Source organism: Rhynchophorus ferrugineus, unplaced genomic scaffold (genome assembly GCF_030347505.1).
Source record: "Rhynchophorus ferrugineus isolate W39M unplaced genomic scaffold, kcgeb_rfMv2 rfM10, whole genome shotgun sequence".
Taxonomy (NCBI): domain Eukaryota; kingdom Metazoa; phylum Arthropoda; class Insecta; order Coleoptera; family Curculionidae; genus Rhynchophorus; species Rhynchophorus ferrugineus.
The window spans coordinates 5,398,543-5,424,581 of NW_027472589.1; the positions used below are offsets into that span (position 1 = coordinate 5,398,543).

At 37.4% G+C, this 26,039-nt stretch overlaps 1 protein-coding gene across 7 annotated transcripts in view; it reads left to right on the top strand.

Annotated features, from left to right (window-relative positions):
• Positions 1-26,039, top strand: part of Eip63E (cyclin dependent kinase Eip63E) — a 204,388-nt gene that overhangs the window by 157,981 nt on the left and 20,368 nt on the right. For all 7 annotated transcript variants that reach the window (XM_076415475.1, XM_076415477.1, XM_076415480.1 and 4 more), the window contains one exon: positions 18,558-18,683. In XM_076415475.1, the coding sequence (XP_076271590.1) occupies positions 18,558-18,683 (126 nt within the window). The remainder of the gene's footprint in view (positions 1-18,557; positions 18,684-26,039) is intronic.

A 26,039-nucleotide genomic window follows, 5' to 3' on the forward strand; every position in this document is an offset into this window, starting at 1 on the left:
TTGTCAAGGTCGCGGCTAGAACGACAGAGCCAGAACGTTAAAAATCTATTAGAACCAAAAATAGTAACTAAAAGTACACGACTGAAACAGTCGATACTAAAAAGTAGTTAATTACTAAACAGTCAATAGTTCCCAACACTAATTCATACTATGTTAACTCAATTTTGTGCTACTTACCACTAAATAATGTGTGAATTGAAATGAAGAAATTAATTAAAACTCTCCCAACATTATAGTTACTCCTTATTTATCTATAATTCAATCGTTTTAAATTATATAAGATGATACGTAAGCAAGACCGTCTGGATGAGAAATGACGGTCATTTATTACCGCGTAGAGGTGGTCCGGGCCATATCCCATTGCCCGGCTAACTCATAACCACTAGATAAATGGATAATGGAGAGAGAGCGAGAGACCAACGGTCGAACGTCGAGGGTACAGTTCGTGGAAATTGACAGAGACGCGGTTTGTCTTTATGATGGTAATAAATGGCGTTATAAACGTAAGAGAACGGTAATAGGATGGCCTGGAATAGGCCGTGAATAAACAACTTCCTGGGGAAACGGAGGAAATATAAATTTCGTTGATCGCCCATCCGGTCTCATCGATTGGTCATCGGTGTTTTATTACCGCTAGTTAATAGGTTAATAGAAGAAGTAGTTTACCAGAAAGTTAACGTGTAGCATTTATCTGATACATACAAGAACCTTTAAGTAATTATTATTACTAGTGATCGCCCACTATGATATTCTATGTCGTTAAAAGGTGATATTTTCAGTATAAGAAGTATAAAATATATATTTTTAATTATTTATTATAGAAATTTAGTAAATTAACAGCTAATGAGTATTTATTCTACGATAGACACATTGAGTTTAACATCTATGTCACTGTTTTCAATGTGCACTGAGTTTTACTAATAACTTCACTGAATTAGATCGAATAGTTTTACTTAATTTAATCGTCTGACTAAGCCATCATTATCCAGAAGGTGGAGAACTTCAACATTTATGTGCTGATGGAGTATCTATTCATGTTTTTGGACATAGTCCTTGATAACATTATTAACAGTTTCTACCATCAGGCCCTTATACAAATTGTAGTTACGAATGTAGCATGAGCATCAGCAATGACACGGAGTACCTTGTTCTGGGAATATTTATATGATATTTCTATTGCTCTTACTGATACAGCCCCGCAGTTGAACAGCATAAGGCCACACTGGTTCCAAGATATATATATATATAGGTTCTGTATACGGCTGATCTACCCACCACAAAAATAACTACTGTGCCAACATATGCAGACGATACAGCAATCTTAGCATCCCATGAAGATCCAGTCACAGCATCAATGAACCTACAAACCCACCTGGAGCAAATACAATTATGGTTGAACACCTGGCGCATTAAAGCCAATGAAACAAAATCCACGCATATAACGTTTACCCTGCGTAGAAGAACATGTCCACCAGTGAATATCAATCATCGTCAACTCCCCCAAGCAGAGCATGTTAAATATCTTGGTATGCATTTAGATCGACGCCTAACCTGGAAGAAGCACATACTCTCTAAACGGAAACAACTGAGATTAAAATTATATCAAATGTATTGGCTCATCGGGCGCAAATCCAAGTTAACATTAGATAACAAGGTATTGCTGTATGAGTCTATACTCAAGCCTATTTGGGCATATGGAATCCAACTATGGGGTACCGCTAGCAAATCTAATGTATCCATCGCACAACGGTTCCAAAATAAGGTGTTGCGTGCCATTGTTGATGCTCCGTACTATATTTCAAATAAAGTGATACAACGCGATATTCCTCTAAAACCTATAACGAGTGTAATTCAACGTGTTTGTGTAAAGTACTTCGAAAGAGTGTCAGTGCATCCCAATGTACTCGCTAATCAGCTAAATATGCGACGTGATAGTGAAGTGCGTAGACTAAAACGTTTAACACCACCTGATCTGATTACTGGACATATGTAGAGTTTAGAATAAGCATTAGAATAAGACTAATTAATTAAGATAATATTTTATACAGAAGATTGCTTAATGAAGTGATTTTCTACATGCCATTTATATATAATATAGACATAAGAAATACTTATTGCCAATAGGGCAGATTGTGGACTCACGAAGAGTAATAAATAAAATTTAAAAAATCTATGTGTTAGGCCCGGAATTTGTCAGCGCATGTGTTAATATACAACAATGTATATAAACTACACAGCATTAAGAAAGAAGCTTTTAGAGTTCGGTGTTTCCAGTCTCCTCCCGGTAGAGATATATCAGCAGAATAAAGACGAGCGAAAGACCCTTTTAATTGGCTAATAAAATCGAACAAAAAAAAGTCCCGCTTAATGCAGTGAAAACGCGGCATCGAAAAGACCCGTAACTGGCTTATTTCTTTTTTACCGCCGCCGTGGCAGGAGTCTCTACACGCTTTTCTCCGTCGCGCCTCGTCCCGACGGGAAGCAACCTTAATTCGGCCGCACCGACGCTATCTCAATTAAGTTGTTGAGTACGCGGGACTGGCTGTTTTTAATCAAATTAGATTGGCTCCGATCGCCTAATGGAATCGCATCAATATTAATCGTGAAGGAGGCGCGAGGTTTTTCCTTTTCTTTCGGTCGCGGAACGAATAATCCGCACAACATTGTATTAATAACTAATGGAAATCTTGAGGATTTCATTTCGGCGAGCTCGTCCCCGGTCGGTTTTGCATTTCAAGTGTACCCGAAATGAAACAATGAACGCTTTAAGCGAGTTGGTCCGAGTCGGTTTGACGTGAATATAAAATGGAAATTAGTTTTGAGGCATCTCCGACGAGAATATCTACTTATTGTTATTGTTGTGTAAATAGTAAAGAGTGTTCGACGTTCAGGCTGACAGAAACATTGTATAAATCAAATATCCGAAACTTTCCTTCGAATTTGTACTAGAATGCCACAAAAATGTGTTTTATAGTCCAATCAACCTTATTAAAGTACTTATTCTTCTTAAAATCCTTAATTTACAACATGTTGTCTGATCACAAATTTTGCTATCCAAATTGTAAAAGATTCTATATACATTGATATTATTATATATTCGATGTGTATATTTATATTTGATATGTATTTTTGTTGTGATTGAACTTAATATCATCAGTACGCTGCTATTGGTCTCGCAGGACTTGTGGGAAACATGTAGAATTTGCTTTAAGCATCACATTTGAAAAGCCTCAAACTTAGAAATGCCAGACCGTAGCAGTGTCCAAGTTTCAGAGCGATACAGCAGGATTGGCAAGAGAAACGTTCCAATATTACCTCTTTTCCACACACAACATCTTAATAACGCGAAAGCTTCTACAGCTTGGCCGATTGTTCATATTTCTTCAGCAATAGGTCTCACTCTTTTCTCCTCTTTTTCAGATCCCAACTACTTGAACTCGTGCACTTACTCTCTAACTGGATAGCGTTGTCAATTGTCAATACTTTGGTACTTACTTCAGTAATTCTCATGCCATATATCTCTGCGAAGTATATATTAAGGAATATTAAAAGCTTCAACATAGGTATCAGCGAATAATCCTGCAGGATAGGCAAGAGAAACGTTCGAATATTACCTCTTTTCCACATACAACATCTTAATAAAGCGAAAGCTTCCACAGCTTGGCCGATTGTTCATATTACTTCAGCAATAGATGTCACTTTTTTCTCCTCTTTTTCAGATCCCAACTACTTGAACTCGTGCACTTACTCTCTAACTGGATAGCTTTCTCAATTATCAATACTTTGGTACTTTCTTCGGTAATTCTCATGCCATATATCTCTGCAGTGCGACGTATATATTGAGGAATATTAAAAGCTTCAACATAGGTATCAGCGAATAATCCTGCAGGATAGGCAAGAGAAACGTTCGAATATTACCTCTTTTCCACATACAACATCTTAATAACGCGAAAGCTTCCACAGCTTGCCCGATTGTTCATATTACTTCAGCAATAGATGTCACTTTTTTCTCCTCTTTTTCAGATCCCAACTACTTGAACTCGTGCTCTCTAAGTGGATAGCGTTGTCAATTGTCAATACTTTGGTACTTTCTTCGGTAATTCTCATGCCATATATCTCTGCAGTGCGAAGTATATATTGAGGAATATTAAAAGCTTCACCATAGGTATCAGCGAATAATCCTGCAAGATTGGCAAGAGAAACGTTCGAATATTACCTCTTTTCCACACACAACATCTTAATAAAGCGAAAGCTTCCACAGCTTGGCCGATTGTTCATATTTCTTCAGCAATAGGTCTCACTCTTTTCTCCTCTTTTTCAGATCCCAACTACTTGAACTCGTGCTCTCTAAGTGGATAGCGTTGTCAATTGTCAATACTTTGGTACTTACTTCAGTAATTCTCATGCCATATATCTCTGCGAAGTATATATTAAGGAATATTAAAAGCTTCAACATAAGTATCAGCGAATATGGCTCTCACATCAACAAATATTACACCAGTCAAAAAATTTCTAAATATGTTTTGGTGCAAATAATTAACCTTCCAACAGTTTAGACTTAAATATCTATATATGTGGCGTAGTTAAAATGGTTACTACATTTCAGTCACACGTCAGTGAACAACATTAAACAGTTATTAAAACTTCATCCTAAAAATTATAACTTAAATCTGACCAGAATTTATTTCAATAATCATTATGGGCACTTTTCTGTTTGTAAGGACCAACTGTCCCATGAAGACAAAATACTGCTTAATAAAATATATTAGCACATAAAAGTTTTGCTCTTAATATTTCAGAAGCTCGAAGGACCCTACCCTACAAGACTGTATACTAGAAAAGCATTTACAGACACAATGACAAAACTGTAATATGGGGGACTCTCCAAGATTGAACGAACCACTTTTACTTTGCGTGAGTGGTAGTGTAATTCTGGGGCCGCCATACGTACGTGATTGTTCATATTTCGGCGGGATATTACGAAATCCTCTTGTTGTCTATTTTTTTGCGTTCTTTGAGGTTACTCTACGTTATTGCTAGAGAGTGACGTGACGTTTTCATAATATATTTAGGAGTCCCTGTTTCATATTATTATAAACCCAAATATTAAACAGGCAAGATGTTCTTTCTCTTGACGAGAAATCGGTTGGAATTAATAACATTTCTTCAGAGGATTCACCGAAGATGTTTTTATGATCCTGTGTGTATATAATAATTTTTTTGTCCGTATGTGTGTAACTGAATTCCTCCTAAACAGTTAGACCGATTTTGATGGATTTGTATGTGTGTATTTCTGTGGATTAGAGGATAGTTTAGATTCATAATTGGGTTCGATAGGTGGTGGTTTTTTTACTTTTAGACATTTTTCAAATAAGATCATATTACAGCAGAATCACACGTGGATGCTATTGTGATCATCTTATGGTATTTGTTTTATTATTAAATTATTCAATCCAATAAATTCCAACAGAACCAATAAAAAATTTATATATATATATATATATATATATATATATCCATGAGCTCCCTGGAGAGTTTTGGATCAGTACAGACACATCGTTCACTGATAATGTGCATCCGAGAGCTAAACCATTATTTACAATAGCAGCAAAAATATCACTTATCCATCTTACACAGGAATTGAGGGTAATGAGAAGGCTGATCATCTTGCGGGGAGGAAGGAAGGATCGCTTTCAGAGAACCTTCTTCATTGCAACAGAGACCTAAATTCGCATTATACGGCAGTTTATAAAAAGTTAGATCAATTAAACTGTGATTTGATGGCTAATAATAAACTACGTGAAGTAACAAAAGAATTTTGTCAGGATCTTAACATTCGTGACATTGGTAGGCGCAAATTAGGTATCTTCTCCCGACTTCGAATAGGCCACTGCAAATTGACTCATGAGTTTCTTCTTCAAGAGGGAGAAAACCCACCCATCTGTAATCAGATCCCTGCTGAACATCAGACACATCCTGGTCGACTACCAAGGGTGCGCTCTCCAGGCGGTTCTTTGGCCTAGAGGGATCCATGGAACAACATCTCCAGTTGAAAAACCTTGAGCGGCTGACGAATTATCTGTATATATAATTAAGGCTATTAACGTTATATACTAATTTCTTTCTACAGCTACTCGTTAATTTATGCATCTTAAACTGTCCATATTTTACGCCTTATATTTTATTATCTTCTTGTTTTTAAATTATTTATTTGTGACTACGTTTATAAGTATTCCTGCATTTTATTTATACAAAACTTGTGTTTATAATAGATTTCTATGTTGTCTCTTACACTATTCATACCGTATTCTATAGAACCTGGAATAATTTGAGGAAGTAAGGGACTAAATATGCTCCAAGGACTAGGATGACTCAATTTCGATGTTTTCAAACACTTGTTTCCATTTGGTGTGGTATTTGAATATCATTTTGAAAATAATACACGTTTTTTTTAGCGATTTATACAAGATTATGTTTTCATACATCTTCACGAAGAGTTTAGTCTTGTTTTTTTTGTCGTAAAACTAGTTTTCTTTCAATGCTCAGTTGGAACTCTTGGAACCGAAACTCATGATTATTTTCACTAATATTTCCGCTGACGTATAAGCTTTCAGTACGTAATTTTCTAACTTTTTCACTTAATTTTAGGTGTTCTTTGCCAAACAACCAAACCAAATCACACTGAAATGTAAAGAAAAAATCAGGTTTTTGTTTCCATTGATATTTACAACATATTTTATAGATTTAAAAAACATCGAGGTAAAAAGCTTAACATCTCTATTCCTTCCGAGACAATAGCCAAGACGATGCTATAAAATAACGGGAACTTCGGATAAAGATCTCGGGAACTGAATAAATAAGTCCTTATGACCGTAAAACGCCATTACTCAGATGAAAACGGCGTCTTTTTAACGACCAAGCGCCGATACTGATTCGACCTCACGAAAACTACGCTGATACATATAAAACAGATAAAATTCCGAACGGAATCTCTCCCGGGGTCAATGGGGTTCTCGGGTCTGAGAAATGTCAGAGCGAGAAAAGAAAAACAAAAAAATACTCTTTATTCGCATTTTTATGGATTCTCGTTGGTCTGGCGACGGGTTTTATCGTTTCTTGCGCTACCGTCATAGATTCGGGGGGCGAAAAGGAACAAAAGAGGATGCCCGCGTACACGGTTTACGTCACGGAGGAAATTGTAAAAAAGTTTGGCTCCAGATATCAGAAATATTACTTAAAACTGGAAACTTTGACGTCGGAGAATGTAGGGACTGAGGGTTGTGAGTGTTATAGGAGTGATATCGAAAAAAGTATGCTACCATCACTGTATCAGTCAGACGAAAGAGAATATGTTTTGTAACAGGTCAATTGAAAAGTCCCCGGCCTACCATAATAAAACACATTTTTTGACAAAATTAGTTTCTTTTATTCAACACAATTCCCTTCAACTGATTATATCGACCACCCAACTTTTTGATACCACTTTTATAGTACGATTTGTCCTTTGCTTCAAAATAGGCCTCAGTTTCGGCGATCACCTCTTCTTTCGACGAAAATTTCTTCCCAACGAGCATTCTTTTGAGATCTGAGAACAGGAAATGGTCGCTGGTGGTCAGATCTGGAGAATATTCATGTATTTTGCCACCGTTTTCCCTGATTTGTGACACGGTGCATTATCTTGGTGAAGCAGCACTTTCTTTTTCTTCAAATTCGGCGATTTCGTCCTTCCAATGGTCCAATAACGCTATATAATAGTCGCTGTTGATGGTCCTTCATTTTCAAGATTTTTGCCAGCCGACTGTTGCGTTTTCCCACGCTTTGGAGCGAGTTCATCGTGTGCAACACTTCGGAGTGAAATGATGGAGCCATGTTTCATCCATTGTCGCATATCGACGCAAAAACTCGCGTTTATTACGCTTGAGCATCTTCAAACACTGCTGAGCTCACGCGGCATCTACTTTGCACATAGCTTTCTCATACCCAAATATTCGTGAATGATATATGTTCAGTTGATATCTTTAGAGTGTCTGTTATTTCAATCAATTTCAATTTACGGTCGTTCAAAATCATTTTGTGAATTTTTTAAATGTTTTCATCGGTAACAACCACTTTTGGGCGTCCACTGCGTTCACCGTATTCGGTGCTTATTTCACCACGTCTAAACTTAGCATACCAATCCTTGATGGTTGATTTTCCTGAGGCAATGTCCGGAAAATCGGCATAAAGCCAAGTATTTGCTTCAACTGTATTTTTTCACAAACTAATGATCCGACAGCTGTCAAATTGATCGTAGCAGCGCCATCTATGTGTCAGGCCGGGACTTTCCAAATGACCTGTTATGATGCTGCAAACTTCTTGACCGATGGCACTGTATTCGCTGGTACAGATGGTGAGGTTTCTAGCATCTTCATGATATAGTTATTCGCACTGCCGAGCCATATGACTTGATAATTAATGATGAGAAGACCAAAGTATTGATTACTGACTATTATAAATATCATCTAAATATCAGTTAAAGCAAGTGCAAAAGTTAAAATACCTGCGATAGATAATACAAGATAAAAAAGTGGTAACTCACTGAGACTTGTCGTTCCGTGTCCTGAAAATCTAACATTTTCTAGACCACAATAGTTAAATTAGACTTTCCTTGCATTTAAAGTCCAAAACATTTCGGTTCCTGAGATATTCTCTCTAATTTCACCCCAAACGGCTTGATATCATTCGGGAAATCCCCGCACCGGTCGTTGATTGCTTCCCACTCGACAGTGTCGAATCAAACTCTAACCGTCACTCGAAACGCGTGGTTGTCCTAACGACCCTCAAGTCCAGAGTAAGTTTCTAAACTCTGGAGGGCTCGGAAATCGTCTCAGTCCTCATCCTCTGTATGTACTCAAAAAGTCCTAATGACGGATTTAAATCCAGCCGACGGCTTTCTGATGGACAGATCTAATCAGATTCGTCTCGGGACGACGGGAGCAGAGCGGCACTCCCGCAAGTTCGGGAACTCTGGCGGAATATTGAGTAGGAGGGGAGAAGTGGAGGGGTCGTTCTTAATTAAACTGTCGCAAAAACACTTGTCTCCGGGATTTGGCGGTCGGGAGCGGCACGGGACAAAGAAACCGTCGCAGGAGGTCGAGAGGAGCTGGTGTCTCTAATAGAAAACAATTTAAGCGCTTGCGGTTTCACTTATGTTCACTTTGTTGATGTTTATTCTGTATTAGTCTACATTCGATTTTCTCCTTATTTTTAATCTTTTAATTTAAATGTTTTCCATCGAGAGCCGCTGTTTTTTTTCCATATTTCAGGCAATTTACGAATTTCATATCGAAACAACGATGTTTCTTTTGAGGCCATCTACGAATCGACCCATTTTTTGTCATCTTCATAAGACAGGTAACGACTCATATATTGGAACTACTAGTAATCAGAAGAATCAACGCCTGTAGAATATGGGAGGTAGAGTGGATCTCCCATTTTAATGTTACCTAGTATGTTTTCGCGGGTTTTGCAACATATGAGCGAACGTTGTCATGCTGAAGAATAATATTATTGTCTCTTTGTTTGTATTCCGATCATTTTGACGCAATTCTTGGCTCAAATGTTAATAGTTTCATTTGGTTTTAGCAGCTGCTAGTATACCATACCAATCCGATTCCACCATAAAACAGGTCGATTGAAAATTCCCCGTCCTGACGCATAGATGGTGCTACTAGAATTAAATACATTAATACCGTTAGATGGTATAAGAGGGACGGCACAGTTTTCCCAATATTATCTTAATAAAAACGAAACTAGATCTATAAGAGAATGACGGTGGTAGCATATATCTTCTTCTAGATATTAATCGGCTTAGTGAAAATATTGCCTGCCTTCTTAAGGAAAACCTGGGTATCTGGAGGCAGAAAATTTGACACGGCTAAAGTTTATACGGAGGAAGATTTTTTAGGCCTAAAATTTTTGTGTAATAACAGGTAAATTGAAAAGTCCCCCCCCCCAGACACATATGTTTTTAGTTAGCCCTAACCCTCAAAAGATGCGTGTATAAATTTGACAGCTGTCGAATTATTAGTTTGTGAATTATAGCATTTTCAGTTAAGCAACTTTTGTTATTGTGAAAAAAATTGATATAAAGGAATTTCGCGTGTTGATAAAATATTGCTTTTGGAAGGGAAAAAATACAGTTGAAGCAAAAACCTGGCTTGATGCCGAGTTTCCGGACACTGCCCCAGAAAAATCAACCATCAAGGATTGGTATGCTAAGTTTAGACATGGTGAAATGAGCACCGAAGACGGTGAACGCAGTGGACGCCCAAAAGAGGTTGTTACCGACGAAAACATTTAAAAAATCTTGAATGGCCGTAACTTGAAACTGAATGAAATAGCAGTCACTCTAAAGATATCAACTGAACGTGTATATCATTCGCGAATATTTGGGTATAAGAAAGCTCAAATGCAAAGTGGGTGCCGCGCGAGCTGACTTTTTGGTTTACATTTTCCTCCCTCAGATTACAGATTGTAATCAGAACGATACATAAAAAAGGGACAAAACGTTTATTCTTGATATTAATTCAGTGTGGATGATGACAATGAGCTCGAGACTCGGTCGGAGGCAAACAACGCGCGCGGACGGACCCGGGGCCGCTCAGAAAAACGCCGTCTACTGGAAATCGTCCGGATTGCCGTGACCCATTTCCCCCCAGTCCGGGAGCGGCCCCGCTCCGAACTGTGACCCCGATATCGATCGGGAGGGCGACGATGACGCACCCAATGCCGCGGAATCCCCAGGTGCCCCCCCGGCGGCGGCGGCGGCAACGTTCCGCACGAGCCTGGCGACCGCGTTATGTGGCCGCTCCTATGCTGCTACGGCTTTCGACGGGGCGGCGGAGGTGAAGGAGGAAGAGGAGGTGGCGGTTGATTAATTAGTTACGAGCTGAAAATGAAAGTTTCGCCTCAGTTAGAACTAGGTCCAGGAGGTGGACGTGGTTCGTAGATGATTAACATAAAAGAACGTGTGTACTGTTTGAATTGGGTATTTGTGTGAGTCTGCTAATAAAGCTAGAGCGTAATGTTGAGATTCTGATAATAGTGGCGTAAGTATTGATGAAAAACGACGCACAATTTACATCATTCATCGATTTCACCAGTTTCATCTTCATTCTTCGATACGTAACCAACCTGGTGATGGTGGACGAAAACTCACATTGTTTGCGACTTTCCACGGGGTCAGCATTGACGTTGGAGTACTTTGACATTTTTTATATGATATTACATTTTGTTATAGACGGTTTTTAGGGTTATAGAGGGTTTTGTTTATAGAGACCTTGTTCATAAGCTACAGATAATTTTACGTACAACACATTTGCTGATGATATTGCGACTCTTGCTGTCGGAGGCAAAAGCGAAGAAGGCACACAAAATTACAAAATGCAAGTGAGCGTAAAAGATTAATCCCAAACTTCGAAAATAAAAATTAACGAAAGTAAATCTGTGCCTATGTGATTCACGAACAATTAGATCGCACAAGCACCAATAACAGTAAATAATACTCGGAATATTATTTTCATGCAAATCCTGGCCGGAAGGAACATGTAAGAATAAAAAGCAAAGTACTTGAGTTACAGTATAGTGCAATATTTTGGTGAATAGGAAAAAAATCACAATTAACAAGCAAGTGTTGAATCCTATATGGACATACGGAATTTGATGGTGGGTACGTAATGTAAATACAATTCAAATAACCAAATTACCACAGGACTGATTGCATATGTTACATTTATTTTCGACCGTTTCGTCGAAATGTATCAGAGAATAGAAGTAGTAGAAAAATTTAGAAGATCAAAAGGACAGAGGACAAAAATGGAAGGACTTTATTCATAGAAAAAAGTATAGACGATAAACATACAGACCTACACCACTATGTGATCCAAAATTCGATTAATAGAATAATATTGGGGTGACGTGATGCCAATGTCCTCATTTAAAGATGCAGATATCTGGCGCCTTCTTGAACATTAACAATTTGTCATTTTCGTAATATAATTTTATAAATAAACTTCAGTTTAGTTCGCTTCTTGTAAACATTATTGGTGTAACTATAGTTAATTTACCGCAATATACATATTGAACATAGGGTTGTGGGTTTATATCATATATAAAGAAGCATAGATTAAAAGGAACCAAGACTCTTGATTAATTTGATGCTTCATTTAGGCACCTGATTGTGAATATAACAGGCCAATTGAAAAATCCCCGGTCTACGATAGTAAAACAATTTTTTTGCGTTTTCCCACGCTTTGGAGCGGGTTCATCGTGTGCAGTCCACTCGGATGACTGTCGATTGGACTTCGGAGTGAAATGATGGAGCCTCCTTTCATCCATTGTCAGATATCGACTCAAAAACTCGGGTTTATTACGCTTGATCATTTGCAAACACCAAATGATCAACTCGTCGTTGTTTTTGGCCAAAAGTGAGCTCGCGCGGCACCCTCTTTGCTTAGAGCTTTCTCATACCCAAATATTTGTGAATGATATAGCTATGATATATAGTGTCTTAAAAATCTTAAAAAAAGTTTGATTATTTTTAGTGGGTTCGTAATTTATTTATTTTGAAGTCGGTTCAATTTATTTCTTAAAAATATTTTTGGTAATAAATTATCAATAATAATAACATATTCATTCAATTTTAAATTACAATGTCTTGGTTGATCTGATATCTCATTTCCAGCTATAATATCATCAAATATTACTAACATATCACTCTCAATTTATTTATTCAGTGAGTGCTTATTAAATTCATAACTGGTTACTTGGAAAGGGTAATAGAACTTCACAGTTTTGCACTATATAACTAAACGATTGTTGTTATTGTTCATATAGGCAGCGATATCCCTTAATGGTTTTACTTGAGCCTAAAAAACTCTATCAAAATCATCATTTCAAGAGCAACCAATACTCACACCCTTTGATTATTACAGTGGAAAGAGACTGGACGGCATTTTGGCAGAATTTTTCATGCAAGTTCTTATATATGCTTATGTGAGTGTTACATTTTACAGCAGTATGCCGAGTTTTTATCCGTGTTTGGTTCCCTTAATGTCTTAATGGCGTTTCGGCAGAATCCCCAATCTCTGTCCATCTTCAGGTGTTGCTTCCTTTTGCTCTATTCTTTTTACACTGCGTTGCCATCAGCGGCTTATATACTCGATTTGTGGTACTTGATTTCGGGTATACGTACATTCTGCGTGATTGACTGCATTTGTTTCCAAGATGTTGGTAGGCGTTCTAGTGTTGAGATTTTCATATAATCATTTTTAGTTTATATTAATGATAGTAAATATGTACATGTGCACTTCGCCTATAAACAGACCGTACAAGCACCCATAATAAATTAACCAATTAAAACCATTATATAATACTATCATTCCATATAGCAACAACGCTAAATATATCGGAATGAATCTCGATGGAAAACTTCGCTGGAAGGAACATATAAAGAAGAAAAGAAAAGAACTGGAGTTGAAATATAGGAAAATGTACTGGCTAATTATATAAGCAAATATTGAAACCTATATGGACATACGGAGTTCAATTATGGGGATGCTCTGCAAAGAGTAACATAAATAAAATACAAATTTTTCAGAACAAAGTCCTGAGAGGTATTGTGGGTACACCGAAATACTATAGGACTGATTATCTACATCGAGACCTTCAGATACCCACAGTCAGTCAAAAAATCAAGGGGGCATCATTGCAAGGGGGCATGAGGAAAGACCCCATTCTCACACGAATATTGAAATATTACAACTTTTGGATACCACCAGAACAGGACACAGACTCAAAAGAATCAAACCATCTGATCTTGTGTAGTGAGGTGGCATACATTAAAAAATTCAGCAGTGACATGTATAAACATTATTTCACCAGAGACTGAGATGGGGCCGATGGGTCCTCCTAGTTATATACCTAGATTTAAGTTATCATAAAGACAAATTGTAGGTTAGACGGAAACGACTAGTAACAATATATTAATTAAATAATAAAAAAATGACGTCCGGAAAAGATAGATCTATCGAAGGGGGAAAGCGGAGACCGAGGTCTACATTCATTCACGTGGCCCCAAAAACCTGAAATATGTATAAATGACGAGCACCAGCTGCCACCGCACCTCATGCAGATCGAAATTTCTGCAAGTGTGTCGTCTCCGACCTCTGGACCCCCGAAGTCCTGGCCGCCGGACGGTGACGTATCAAAAGACCGCGATCAAAATGGTTCGGCACGTCGCCCACGCCGATTTGTCACTGTCCCCGCTCGTTTGTCTCGGCCGTGACGACGACAAATTGTGCGTGGACGAGCACCCCATAAATCCGGAGTCTTTTTGGATCTCCGGATAAAATGGACGCGACTCGAGGATTGACGCTGTCGAGAACGAGCCGGAGGAAAGCGGATTAATTGGCGGAATCAATCAATGAAGAGGCGCCGGTGAAAGGTCTTTGGTCAGAAGCTGTCGTTCGATACAAGATGTCCCATTTTAGTGGAAGACCCTCTATGAAGGTATATGTTATCTGTTAGTGTTCAGCCCAGGTAAGGATAACTTGTAATTTAGGTAATCAAAGTGTTACTTGAAAAAAAAATGATCATAAGTATCTTTTTAATATAAAGAAGATTGTAGGATAAAAAGATCTTGAGAATTCGTTCAATAACAATAAGTAATACTCCATAAATCCAGCTAAATAATTAATCTTGATGCCAAACTTCGCCGAAAGGAACATGTAATAAAAAGGAAACACGAGCCACACAATCATTCCAGCGCCGCTCTAACATTTCGATACAACAATAGTAGAACGATTTATATTTTTCTTCAAAACAGGCCTGTCGCCAGTTGCTGTCCACTCAAATGACGATCGTTATGATTCCAGAGCGAAGTGATGGATCCATGTCCCATCCATTGTCACATATCGACGCAAAAATTCTAGTTTGTTGCATTTAAACACGACCAAACACTGCTCAGAATCATCAACACGTTCTTGTTTTTGGTCAACAGTGAGCAGACGCAGCACTCACTTTGAACAGAGTTTTCTCATAGACAAATGCGCATGCAATATAAAACCAACACGTTCTTTTGATATATTTACGATGTTATCTAACTCACGCAATTTCACTTTTCGATCATTCAAAACGATTTTGTGGCTTTTTTATGTTTTCTGGCGTTACCACCTCATTTGGACGTCCACTACGTCCTGCATCATCGATGTCTCTACAGCCATAAATGAAGTCAGCAAAACAAAAGTTTGTGATGGAGCGGAGTCCTTATAACACTTTTCAAGCCATTGCTTCGCTTGAACGGTATTTTTTCCCATCAGCAGTGTAGAAGAAGAAGATCAGTGTAAGCAGTATAAAGGAAGTAGAAGCAGTGTAAAATAAAAACATGAAATTGTTTTTGATTCATTGTTTTGAAAATAACAAAAGTAGTACCACTCTTAGCACAATATAACTCAAGCTTATACGTAGAATATCATGAATTTTTAACAGCTATGTGTTGGATACCCAAAGAAGCTCGATATAGGGATTTCGCAGATATTACTGTTATTATTCGACAATTAAATTACTGAAGTAACTACTATAAGATAAATTAATGTCGTTATTACTATGATAAATATTTTAATTTTAAAGTATTCATAATGTGTGACGAAATAATGTGATACAAACACTAATAACAGAACGAGCGAAAGGAGAAAATCACCCTAAAACTCCAAACGAAATGTCGAATGAGATAATTCCTCCATAACCTCCGTACGTAGGCGATCCTCCTCCGGTAAACCAGTCACGTTTTTCTCGACGAAGGCAGTTTGTAGTCGAACGATATTCGCGGACGTGGACAAATAGCCCGACCGAAAATTGCGAATTTTCCCATAGAAATCTGATCTTTCGTCTGGGAGGGAGCCCGATGAAAAAAGGTTCAATCAAAAAGGGGGTGCGAATGAGTGTAGGAGGATGAGGAGGAGGTGGTATGGAGAACAGCCCACAATAAAAGTTGATAATGGCTATCCATCTCCACCTCCGTTCGTTCATAAAGTTACCGTTTGTTTGTTAGACAAGTAGTATATTTTGTCTTGATGTCTTTGTCGTGTGTTTCATTTTAAGTATTATCTTGGATCAATTTTTTTTTTGTTATTTTATGACTGTGTAATTATATAGCCACAATAGTTAATAGATTAGAGTTATAACTGTCTGTAAACTGTATGACTTTAACAGGCTCAGTCGTTTACGTGTTCGAACTAATCAGATAGCATTGTGTCTCTTTTTAATTAAAATAATACATGATACAATACATTAAACATCTTGATGACGTATGTACAAATAAACCTTGAATAGACTATAAGTATTGATTCATACAGCGATATCTTGGTGGCAACTTAATATATAACCTTAACTTTCGACTAACAATATCACTACATAGTATAAAACAAAGTCGCCTTTTCTGTCCCTGTATTCCTATGTGCGCTTAAATCTTTAAAACTACGCAACGGATTTTGATGCGGTTTTTTTCAACAGATAGAGTGATTCAAGAGGAAGGTTTATATGTATAATACATGCATAATATACTAAGGCAACATTACTAATTTTAGAGGTTTCTAACGTGATGTCGTAAATTAACCTATTTTTTTAGGCTTATTTAGCAATTAGCAAAAACGCTGCCTAACCCTACGAGTTAGATCAAATTATTGTACTACAGTATTGTACACCATAAAAAGGTCTACAAAAAAGTCCGCGATGGTATATGTTTATCTTTTAGGGATAACCCACATTAACCATTTTTATTGTTTACTTTTTACGTGAGAAAATGGCTTATTTACGAAGCTATTTTAAGCAATACGGCATTAATCCTTATCGAATTAAGTACCTTAAATACAGTGTGCAATTAATATAGATCAATATGGTTCCTTACAGCATGTAAATTAAACAAATATTTTCGGAGATATTACAAATTTAAAATTTGCGTTTAAAAATGTGTAATGTAATAAAAATTGTATGAATTTAGATATTCCAAAGATAGCAGGAAATCTTCATAGTAAGTATAGGGGAAGAGGAATTGTTTTACTCCAAATTTAATGCGTATAGGCCAAGGGCAGTAATGAATGAACCAAAAATACTGGATCGATTTTAATCATGTTTTCATTGAGTGACATAGGCATATATATTTTTAGCCCGTGCAAAGTCGGAGCGCGGGCGGCTATGTTTTTATATACAACGTTCATATTTTTTCTGTAGTGTATTTAATTTAGTATCAGCATTGCACCCGTGCGAAGCCGGGGCGGGTCGCTAGTATTTGATATAGTTTAAGTCCAAGTTGTTTCCAAGCAAGTTCCTGATGCATGCCAAAATATTTAGTATTTTCTACCTGGGGGAGTCGACAATTATTGATATTCATTAGTGGCCATGTTCTTCAACGCAGACAACAGTTTCCTTAGTAGATTTTGTTTCGTTTGCTTAAATACATCATGTCTTCAGCGACAGTTGTATTTTATCAAAATGTCCTTTGATATTGTTATTGGATCTTGGTGAAATGAATGGTTCTGTGGTCTGCATATGTTGCCACAATACTGATTTCTGGTGTCGATAGTTTAGCTGTATATAAACAATATCGGACTTAGTACACTGCCTTGGGAAACTCCTGAATATATTGTAGGAATGTTCGTCGTGTCGGTCAGTCGGTCGAAATGTGTGGCTGCCGCTGCGATTATTTGTTAGAACACTCACTACTATTTTTGGAAGGAATTTGCACGAGAACTGAAAACACTAGCTGAAGAAATACTGTTTATTTTAATATTAAATTATACATGTGGTCGACGGGAGATTTGACAGGATATTAGGTTAGGTAGAGGAAGTAGGAGGATGGTATTTTATAGCCTGGAACTACATGGTACCAATCCACCAGCGTTGCCATCCTTTGTACTCGTTGTTGGTGAATTCGTGGTGGCCTAAAGGGTCGTGGCGGTCGCCACAATATTGGATGGCATTTAGTGAGTTCATCATCTTGTTTTATAGTGAAATATTTATCTGTGAGATAAAATTGTAATAACTGAAGATGATGATGAGGAAGATAAAATAAATACATATAATATGTAACGGTAGAGAATAGGGCAAAACTTAAAATAAAAGTAATAAAACTTGAATGAAATTGAGAAATTGATAATTGGAAGAAAATTAAAGCAGTAGCAGACTACAGTGGATGTTAAGCTTACCAGTTTAGATAGACCTGTTTCGATACACTGTGATTCTATCTCTTGGCAGTTCACATTTAAATTTCATACAAATCTCATATAATAAATCTTAAATTCGTGTTAATAAAACTGTTTTCAACCACAATTGGTTGATAATATTGATTATTTAATGGTACTTTGGCGGCCTTTTCACAAACTTTACCTACTGCATCATCATGGGGTTTATGAAAATGGTATATTCAGCATTCCGAACACTCAAACTTCATCTACAATTACCACATTTATTTACAATTATCACATTTATTTAAAATAATAAAATGTTTGTCTTTGTTACAGCTATATCTAAAGAGGAGGCAGAGGAACACAACCACCATCACGGCAAGCTGCCCTACAACGGTTACAGCGACGAATTCCTGGATCGGCTGGAACCGAACGGCAATATTCCCGCGGGGAAGGGTTACGGTAAGTATTTGGGCTTATCCAATGATTTTCCGACCGATCGGCCTTTTATTTTCCGGATCTCTGCCGTTTTCCGGTCAATTGAGCTCGTTGGGTACGGTAGATCGTCAATCAACACTAGGATTCGAAATTCGAACCGTTTAGTTGATGAATGAATCGATACTCCATAGATAATTTGTTAAAATATGTACAATCTTCAAGCCCTAGTTGTGAAAAGACAGTAATTTACTAAATTAATTAAAAGAAAATTAAAGTATTAAAAATTAAACTATTGTTTTTACTATCGACTGTTTCTATTTTTGCTATTTCTATATTGTTATTTCTCTATTGCTATTTTTGGTTCGACTGATTTTACTATTTTTCCCATTGACTGTTTCAGTCGCTATTTTCGGTCCCACTGATTTTGTTACTATTTACTATCGACTGTTTCAGTCGTGTACTTTTAGTTACTATTTTTGGTTCTACTAGTTTCATTCGACTGATTTTTAACGTTCTGGCTCTGTCGTCCTAGCCACGACCTTAACAATAATGTACCCAATTTATGCTTACATAGATTTATATGTAATATATATAGTTTTATGATTTTCTTGGTAATTTGCTTGCAAATAACAATATATTGTATATTAATATAGCAGCATTTTGGAACGATATTTTTCAAGATTGTTAATGTAATAGGGTAAAAAGATTAAAATTGTGAATGATATAGTAAAATACTTTTGAGTATTTTTATGGCAATAATAGGTAATAGTTCGATTACTCTCTCGATTTTTGTTAAAAAATATTTTCTTTCAATAATAAATAGTGCATTTACTTTATTTAAAAATCTCTAGTAGTTATTATGCGATCATTTTTTATGATGTCATGGATTAGTTTGTTTCAATATCAGGTATGATTTTTATTTAGTATTTATGGTTATTGTACATCTTTAATAGCAATTAACATATTAAAATACGATGAAACATTTGTGTTATATTCCATTCCATAGAAAAATTCCATTACTTTTTACAGATCCACAGAACATTAAGATATAAAAGTTATTCTGATTCCTTTAAAATAAAATTATTAATTGCATGTTAATAGTGTTCAGTAATTATTTTTCTCCTTTTCTTTTTTAAAGTTAGTACGTGAAAGAGTATACTCGCTTACACTACCGTTGGAAAATATAAGCACATATAAAATTAACTGCCCCAAGCAATTATCTCCGTCCTTTCCTCTCTCACAATTTATATAGGAAAGGGTTCGTATATCTTCGTCTGACATCACGAATAAAAAAAACAGTCGAACCGTACATTTTCAGTCGCTAGTTTTTTGACTATCGACTGTTTCGACTATTTGCAGACGATAGTTCCCAATGCTAGTTATGGTTAAAAGGAAACTTCCAACTGGAAACGTCAAACGGATCCTCGTATCATTCAATTTTAATTTAAAGACTAAACGAATGTATTTATCGATCATGTCACAGTTTCCGAAGCGCACAAAAAGGGATGAAGTGCCGACCTGAATACCCGTCAAACTCATCAACAACTTCGAACTATATATAACGAAAACAACGTCAAACTTCGCGAAAAGATTACCGGCATAAGCTCTGTCGCCCCGGCACCTCCCCCGATGCCTCGTAAACAATATAACTCATTGCCGGCACATTTTTCTGGTAAACAGGCGAAAAATGCAAATCCTTTTAGGAGAGGTGACGCGGGAACGGGATCCCGACCAGTCGGGGCCCCAGAGACGCGGCAAATCTTCTTAAATGATTTAGCGGCCGAGAGAAACAAGTTCGAAATTGGGCGTTAAACGTTACAAGCTGGGGGCGTTCGGGTATCAACTCTGGGGGGACGATGGGGGAGAAAGTTCCCGGGCACGTCACGTGAGAAAGTTCCAGGCGGGATCGTGCGAATTTCCGTTGGGCGAAAGAAGAAGTTGGGTGTAATATAGTTTGGTTGGTGTTAAGCCAAAGAAAATTACCGTCTAACAAGGCACACGCACATACAACACATCAGTGGCCTTCACCTTTTGTTACGAATTCTTTAACTCCATAGTAAAACGCTTTGGAAACGACTTTTCAAAACTTTTTTTACATTTTCTTAATCAATAATAACATCTACAGATTTAAACTGAAATAACCTTTGAACTGCTAATTTTTTAGCATGACTAGCACCAAGAAAATATCTTTTTTTTCACTGGATTCGTTGTTAGATGTAAACTATGCTGTAAAATTTTTTATTTCAAATGTACTCATTTTTACTTATTATATGATATAGTACTACCTTAAATAAAAAACAGGAAAAGGTGGAAGAACTAATTACACAAGTGTATATTATTTTGGACTGAGAAACGAATTCTCGTTCGTTTCACACAGAAAATGAAAAGTATACATTTTCACCAAGTGACCACTTTGTGTCGTGCTCATATTTCTTTTACAATCAAGTGATGCCTCAGAAAGTCGCACAAACAGAAGGACTCCACAAAAATAGTATTGGAAATAAATTCAATCAATTTAACGACACTCAATTGAACGAAGTGTTTTTCAATCCCAATTCTTTGTGCATTATAACTTGCAGTGTAACTATCGCTTCAACTATTTCATGTATGTTACATCGTTTTAACTCGCCAATCTTTGGATCATGGATTTTGTTAATAGTTAATAGTTTTGGAAGTAGTAGCCACCAAAGGACGGACATTATATGGACGGATGGACATATATATTAAACACAGTTACCCAGTTATAAACAAAAGCAACCAAAAAAGATGCAGGCGTACCATAAACCTCATTCAGCTCTTCTGTCATTAGAAGAAGAATACACTCCGCCGGCTGTGATTCTATATATATATTTTAAAGTCTCCTTTTACCAACTATGGGTTTATCTGGACTGGGCCTAAAGTTTAACGTGGGCCCCGAACCACGGTCCTCAGCATTAAGCCTACCGACTGGCGAGTGACCAACTTTAGAAATCTTCCCAGAAGACATCCGGTCTTACCCAGCCTGGTTACTAGCGTAACTGGTATCGTTTTCCTTTTTGGAGCAGGATTCGCTGTCGCCTTTACCACTGCGCCAACCAAGCCGGCCGGCTATGAATTGATGATGATGCTTCATCCAACTTGGACTTTTGCATTTCTTTTATCTTTTATGTCGTCCCAGGATGATTTTAGATCATTATCATTTATCATAATGAGAAAGAAAGTTAATAAAAGTTAAATACTTTTCATTGTTGTTCTCATCTCCCATCATTTGGTTGATATACTTTTTTTTAATAGATATTCTCAGCTGATTAGAGCAATTAATATTACCGAACTCCCCGTATAAAGTAATCACTCGCCATCAAAAATAAGCGACACAAATTAATTCTCACCTCCGGCAACGACGATAAAGGCCTCGCGCTTTAATAAATAACGCGCTTATTTTGAACGGGTTTCTTCCGCAACAGCCTTCCAGCCAGGCCCGGCTCCAATCTCGTCCCCGGTAGGGACTTAATTTGATGGGACGATAATTAATTTCTCCATTCTGGCGCGGATGCGGCAACGAAAGCAACCCTTCCTCGCCGAAAACTATTCCCAAGATTTCCCTCCCAGCGCCCGCGCCGCCCGACCGCCCAATGTCACCGCGCCCACCGCGGAAATTTCAATCTCTTCCACCTCTGCGACCCTTCGCCGTAGCGTCTGATTGATGGGGCCGAGTCACCAGGCTGGCCTAGTTATATGAGCGTTTTTCGGTTCGGTGTATTTTTTTTTGTTCGCTCCTGCATTTTTTAGGTTTCAATTTTCAGAGAGGGGTCGGGAACGTGTCTGCGTTTGTGAGGGGGAGGGTGATAGGGGACGGGGGTGTCTCTTTTCCCATTCACGACCGCGGTTCGCCGCTTTTATTGTTATTTCGCCGTTTCTGTTAGATGACAGATGAGGTTTGGCGGTGTGATGTCGCGGCACGAAGACTGAAAACTCCATGAAGTTCATATATATAAGGTGGGGCAAAGGTTTAGCTACCATTGACACAATTTCTGCTCGTTCTTGTGGCATATATTTATCCATAATAAAATTTGGACGTCTGCACAATACAATGTCACATAACCAAGATCGAATCAAAATGATAGCGGCACTTTTGCCTCACCCTATATAATTCCGTGTGTATGTAACTGAACTCCACCTAAACAATTGGACGGATTTTGATGATTTTTTTATGTGTGTTTATGTAGATTCGAGAATGGTTTATAGTCACAATTATTTGTAATATTAAAATTAAAACGTACTGCCTTCGACAGATCAAGCTAAAGTGAACTTTATTCCCATAACACTAATGTATTCATCCGGCTTCGTATATATTTGCTAACTTAGCCCTTTCATGGGATATAGTATGACTTAATTTACAGCAATTTATTGAATAATAAAAGTAACATTGTAACAGTCATTGTCAACGTGTTTAGTTAATTTTATTATTATTATTGATTAATATAAAAAAAAATCCGGTTTGATGTACAGGTATTAGGTTTTGTTCCCTCAACAGCGTTATTTTTTGAGAAAAATAACCATGTAAACATAATAAAATAAAAACGGTCTAAGCTGGAACATATATAGTCAGTTTTCATCAAAATCTTAATAATATCTTTAGATCGGTAAAGAAAACCTCCCAGACACCTCCAGGTCAGTTTTGTTGGAAAATACACACGTCGGAGTCATAAAAAATTGTTTGAGTAACATTTTCTCCGCCGCCGATGTCGAGGGCGGATCCGGCACGAAATAAAAGGAAAATTAATAACGAGAAATCGCCGGGGCTCGCGTACTTGGCATACTGGAGGGGGAGGAATACGAAATCGTCGGTGGAAATATCGGGATTCGCCCGCCCGAAAGGAGAAACAACATCACCTCCATAAATATTTGATCTTTTAACAAGTTTTTCTTGCTTTATATTCCGACCGTTCTTTTTTCTCCCGCGTTCTCCTGGCAGAAAGGCGAATAACGCGCGGGATTCCTCTCCTCCTCCCCCCGCCCGCGTCAGGTGCCTCCCACCCTCCTTCTCCCTATCAAACACAGACACACATGTAACGGCATTAGATATTTGCCTGTGTCGTCACGCGAATGATGCGTCGTTATTATATCCTCAATGATATTTTGTAAAAAAGATGGGGAGGTAAGTTGTAAAAAAGCTTCCGTATTTGATTTAATAACTGGAAGAATTTTACAACTATCAGAGAAGGTTGTAAAATTATTAACATCTGTATGTAACTCAATACTACGAATGAATTACTTTCCTAGCATTTAGAGAGTAACTAAAATAATAATGATTCTCAGCCATCTCCAACGGCCGGAAGTTTATTGGCGATAATATCAGTAATAATCTTCTCTAGTCTTCTAATATAAGTTTTTGAGAAACTATACATAAGGTGGCTTAATAATATAATAGAAAAACGAACGTTTACTCCAGAATATCAATCAGGGTTTCGTGAGAGCGCGGGCGTTAGAACGAGTGCATAAACTTGCCAAAAGATATTATTCGGCTGCATTTCTGCACATATCTGAATCTTTTAATAAAGTATTGGTAGACGGTGTTGCAAGTTGAATTTAAAAAACTCCTCCCTCAACCACAGTTTCATACATTATTCCACAAATATCTCCGGATTTGGCGCATATTGAGCTCCATTAGAGAGCAGTTAGAAAATGTCTCCATGAATGGTTTTGCTCAATGGACAAACAGTTTTGTTTGAGATGGCATCCATAAATCCTGAGAGGTGGACAAGATGTATAGATGTATATACATTTTTACATTTTCCTGAAAAGTATGTAGTTTTTTTCCAAAAAAAAATGATAATAACTTTCCGGTACTCACGGTATATTGTCAATAAGTTCCTTTTTAAATTCTTAATAAATTATCTATTATAAAGATAATACTATTGCTGATGCAGCTTCGAAATTAGATATTTTGGCCCGGATCCGCACTGGTTTACATAAAAACATGAACGTATTTACCAAATAGCCGGTTTTGTTCTACGGATTTTATATCTAAAGGAATCGGTAACGTTAATTAAAGGAACATACAAGATATTTTGGTCATCTCACTTCACTATCAATAGACTAAGACCTGAAACCCCACCGGAGTCCGAACCTCCCCGAGCAATTAGCCTAATTATCCGACACCGGGCATTCCACCGGCATCCATACCGAAGAACACCTCAAAAACACACTCACACCCTGCCGATAGATTTTCTCTCTCGAGTCAGTCGATCGGGAATGCCGAACAAAAAAGAGCCGGCCGGAACCGCTTAAACATGCAGACGTTGTTCCTGGAACGGTTCCCCCCGTCCCCTTCACCGCTTCCATTACCAAAGATTTAATTGCCGGTCGGCGTTTGTTTCTTTTTAGCGTCGAGCTGGGGGCACCCGGCGTCGGAAAGGGGTAAAGGGACGTGTTCGGCTTCCGGAAGAGTGGACGTTCGCTTAGTTGGCAGTTGAGCGACTGAGAGGGTGCCGGTTATTTTCATAATTGAGTCTTTAAAGAGTCTCGGACCGTTTTCAGTTGATGGTTTTAAAATAAACTGTATTTTTTTGGGATGGAGATTTGTAATTGAGGATTCTGGAGAGGGTTCGCAGGCCGTGAGGCTCTTAGAGTTTTTACGGTGGCTACGTGCGATGAAAATGTAAAGATGTAGAATTTAAAAAGTTCCAAACAGAATATCTGTGACGTCGTTCGAACAAGATTCATCAACTGTTAAGCTGTCTGAAGGTTATTCGAGAGTTTGATATGAATTTGCTCCGAATAAGTCTTGCAGTCGAATGATTTTGTGTCCTCTAGACCTTTCTTGGTCACACTGACATTAAAACCAACACTATTAAATCGTCGTCAATCAGTAATGACAAGAAGCGACACATAGTAGAAAGTTTCATAACGTTTTACGTTTAATTTCAAAAATTATTCTTTTTTTTATCATAGTCTGTTAATGTATAAACATATATAATCTGTCTAAAGTGAACACTGAAGAGCCAACTCATTGTGATGGCAATTTATGACGTCAAAACGTCGCAACGTTGCCGTATTTAACTTTGACATTTTACGCATTTTAGTTTATGTTAGCCTCGATATACAACAACATTCTAACATAAATAATATATTGAAAGAAAAATTTTACAAAATATAATTTATTTTAACATTGTAGTACATCCAATGCATATATTATCGAAGAACTTAACTACAGTTGATTAAACAACCACAATAGTTTGCAGGTTAGAGTTATTTTAGTTACAGTTAATCACCTATTGTATCCCGGGGAGGCCATATTAGGCCATTTATGGACCTAATTAATAATTTTACATCAAAGTAATTATTTTATTCTCATGAGAGAACATATTTACCTTTTTAGGGTAGCTTTTTAGGTTTCAT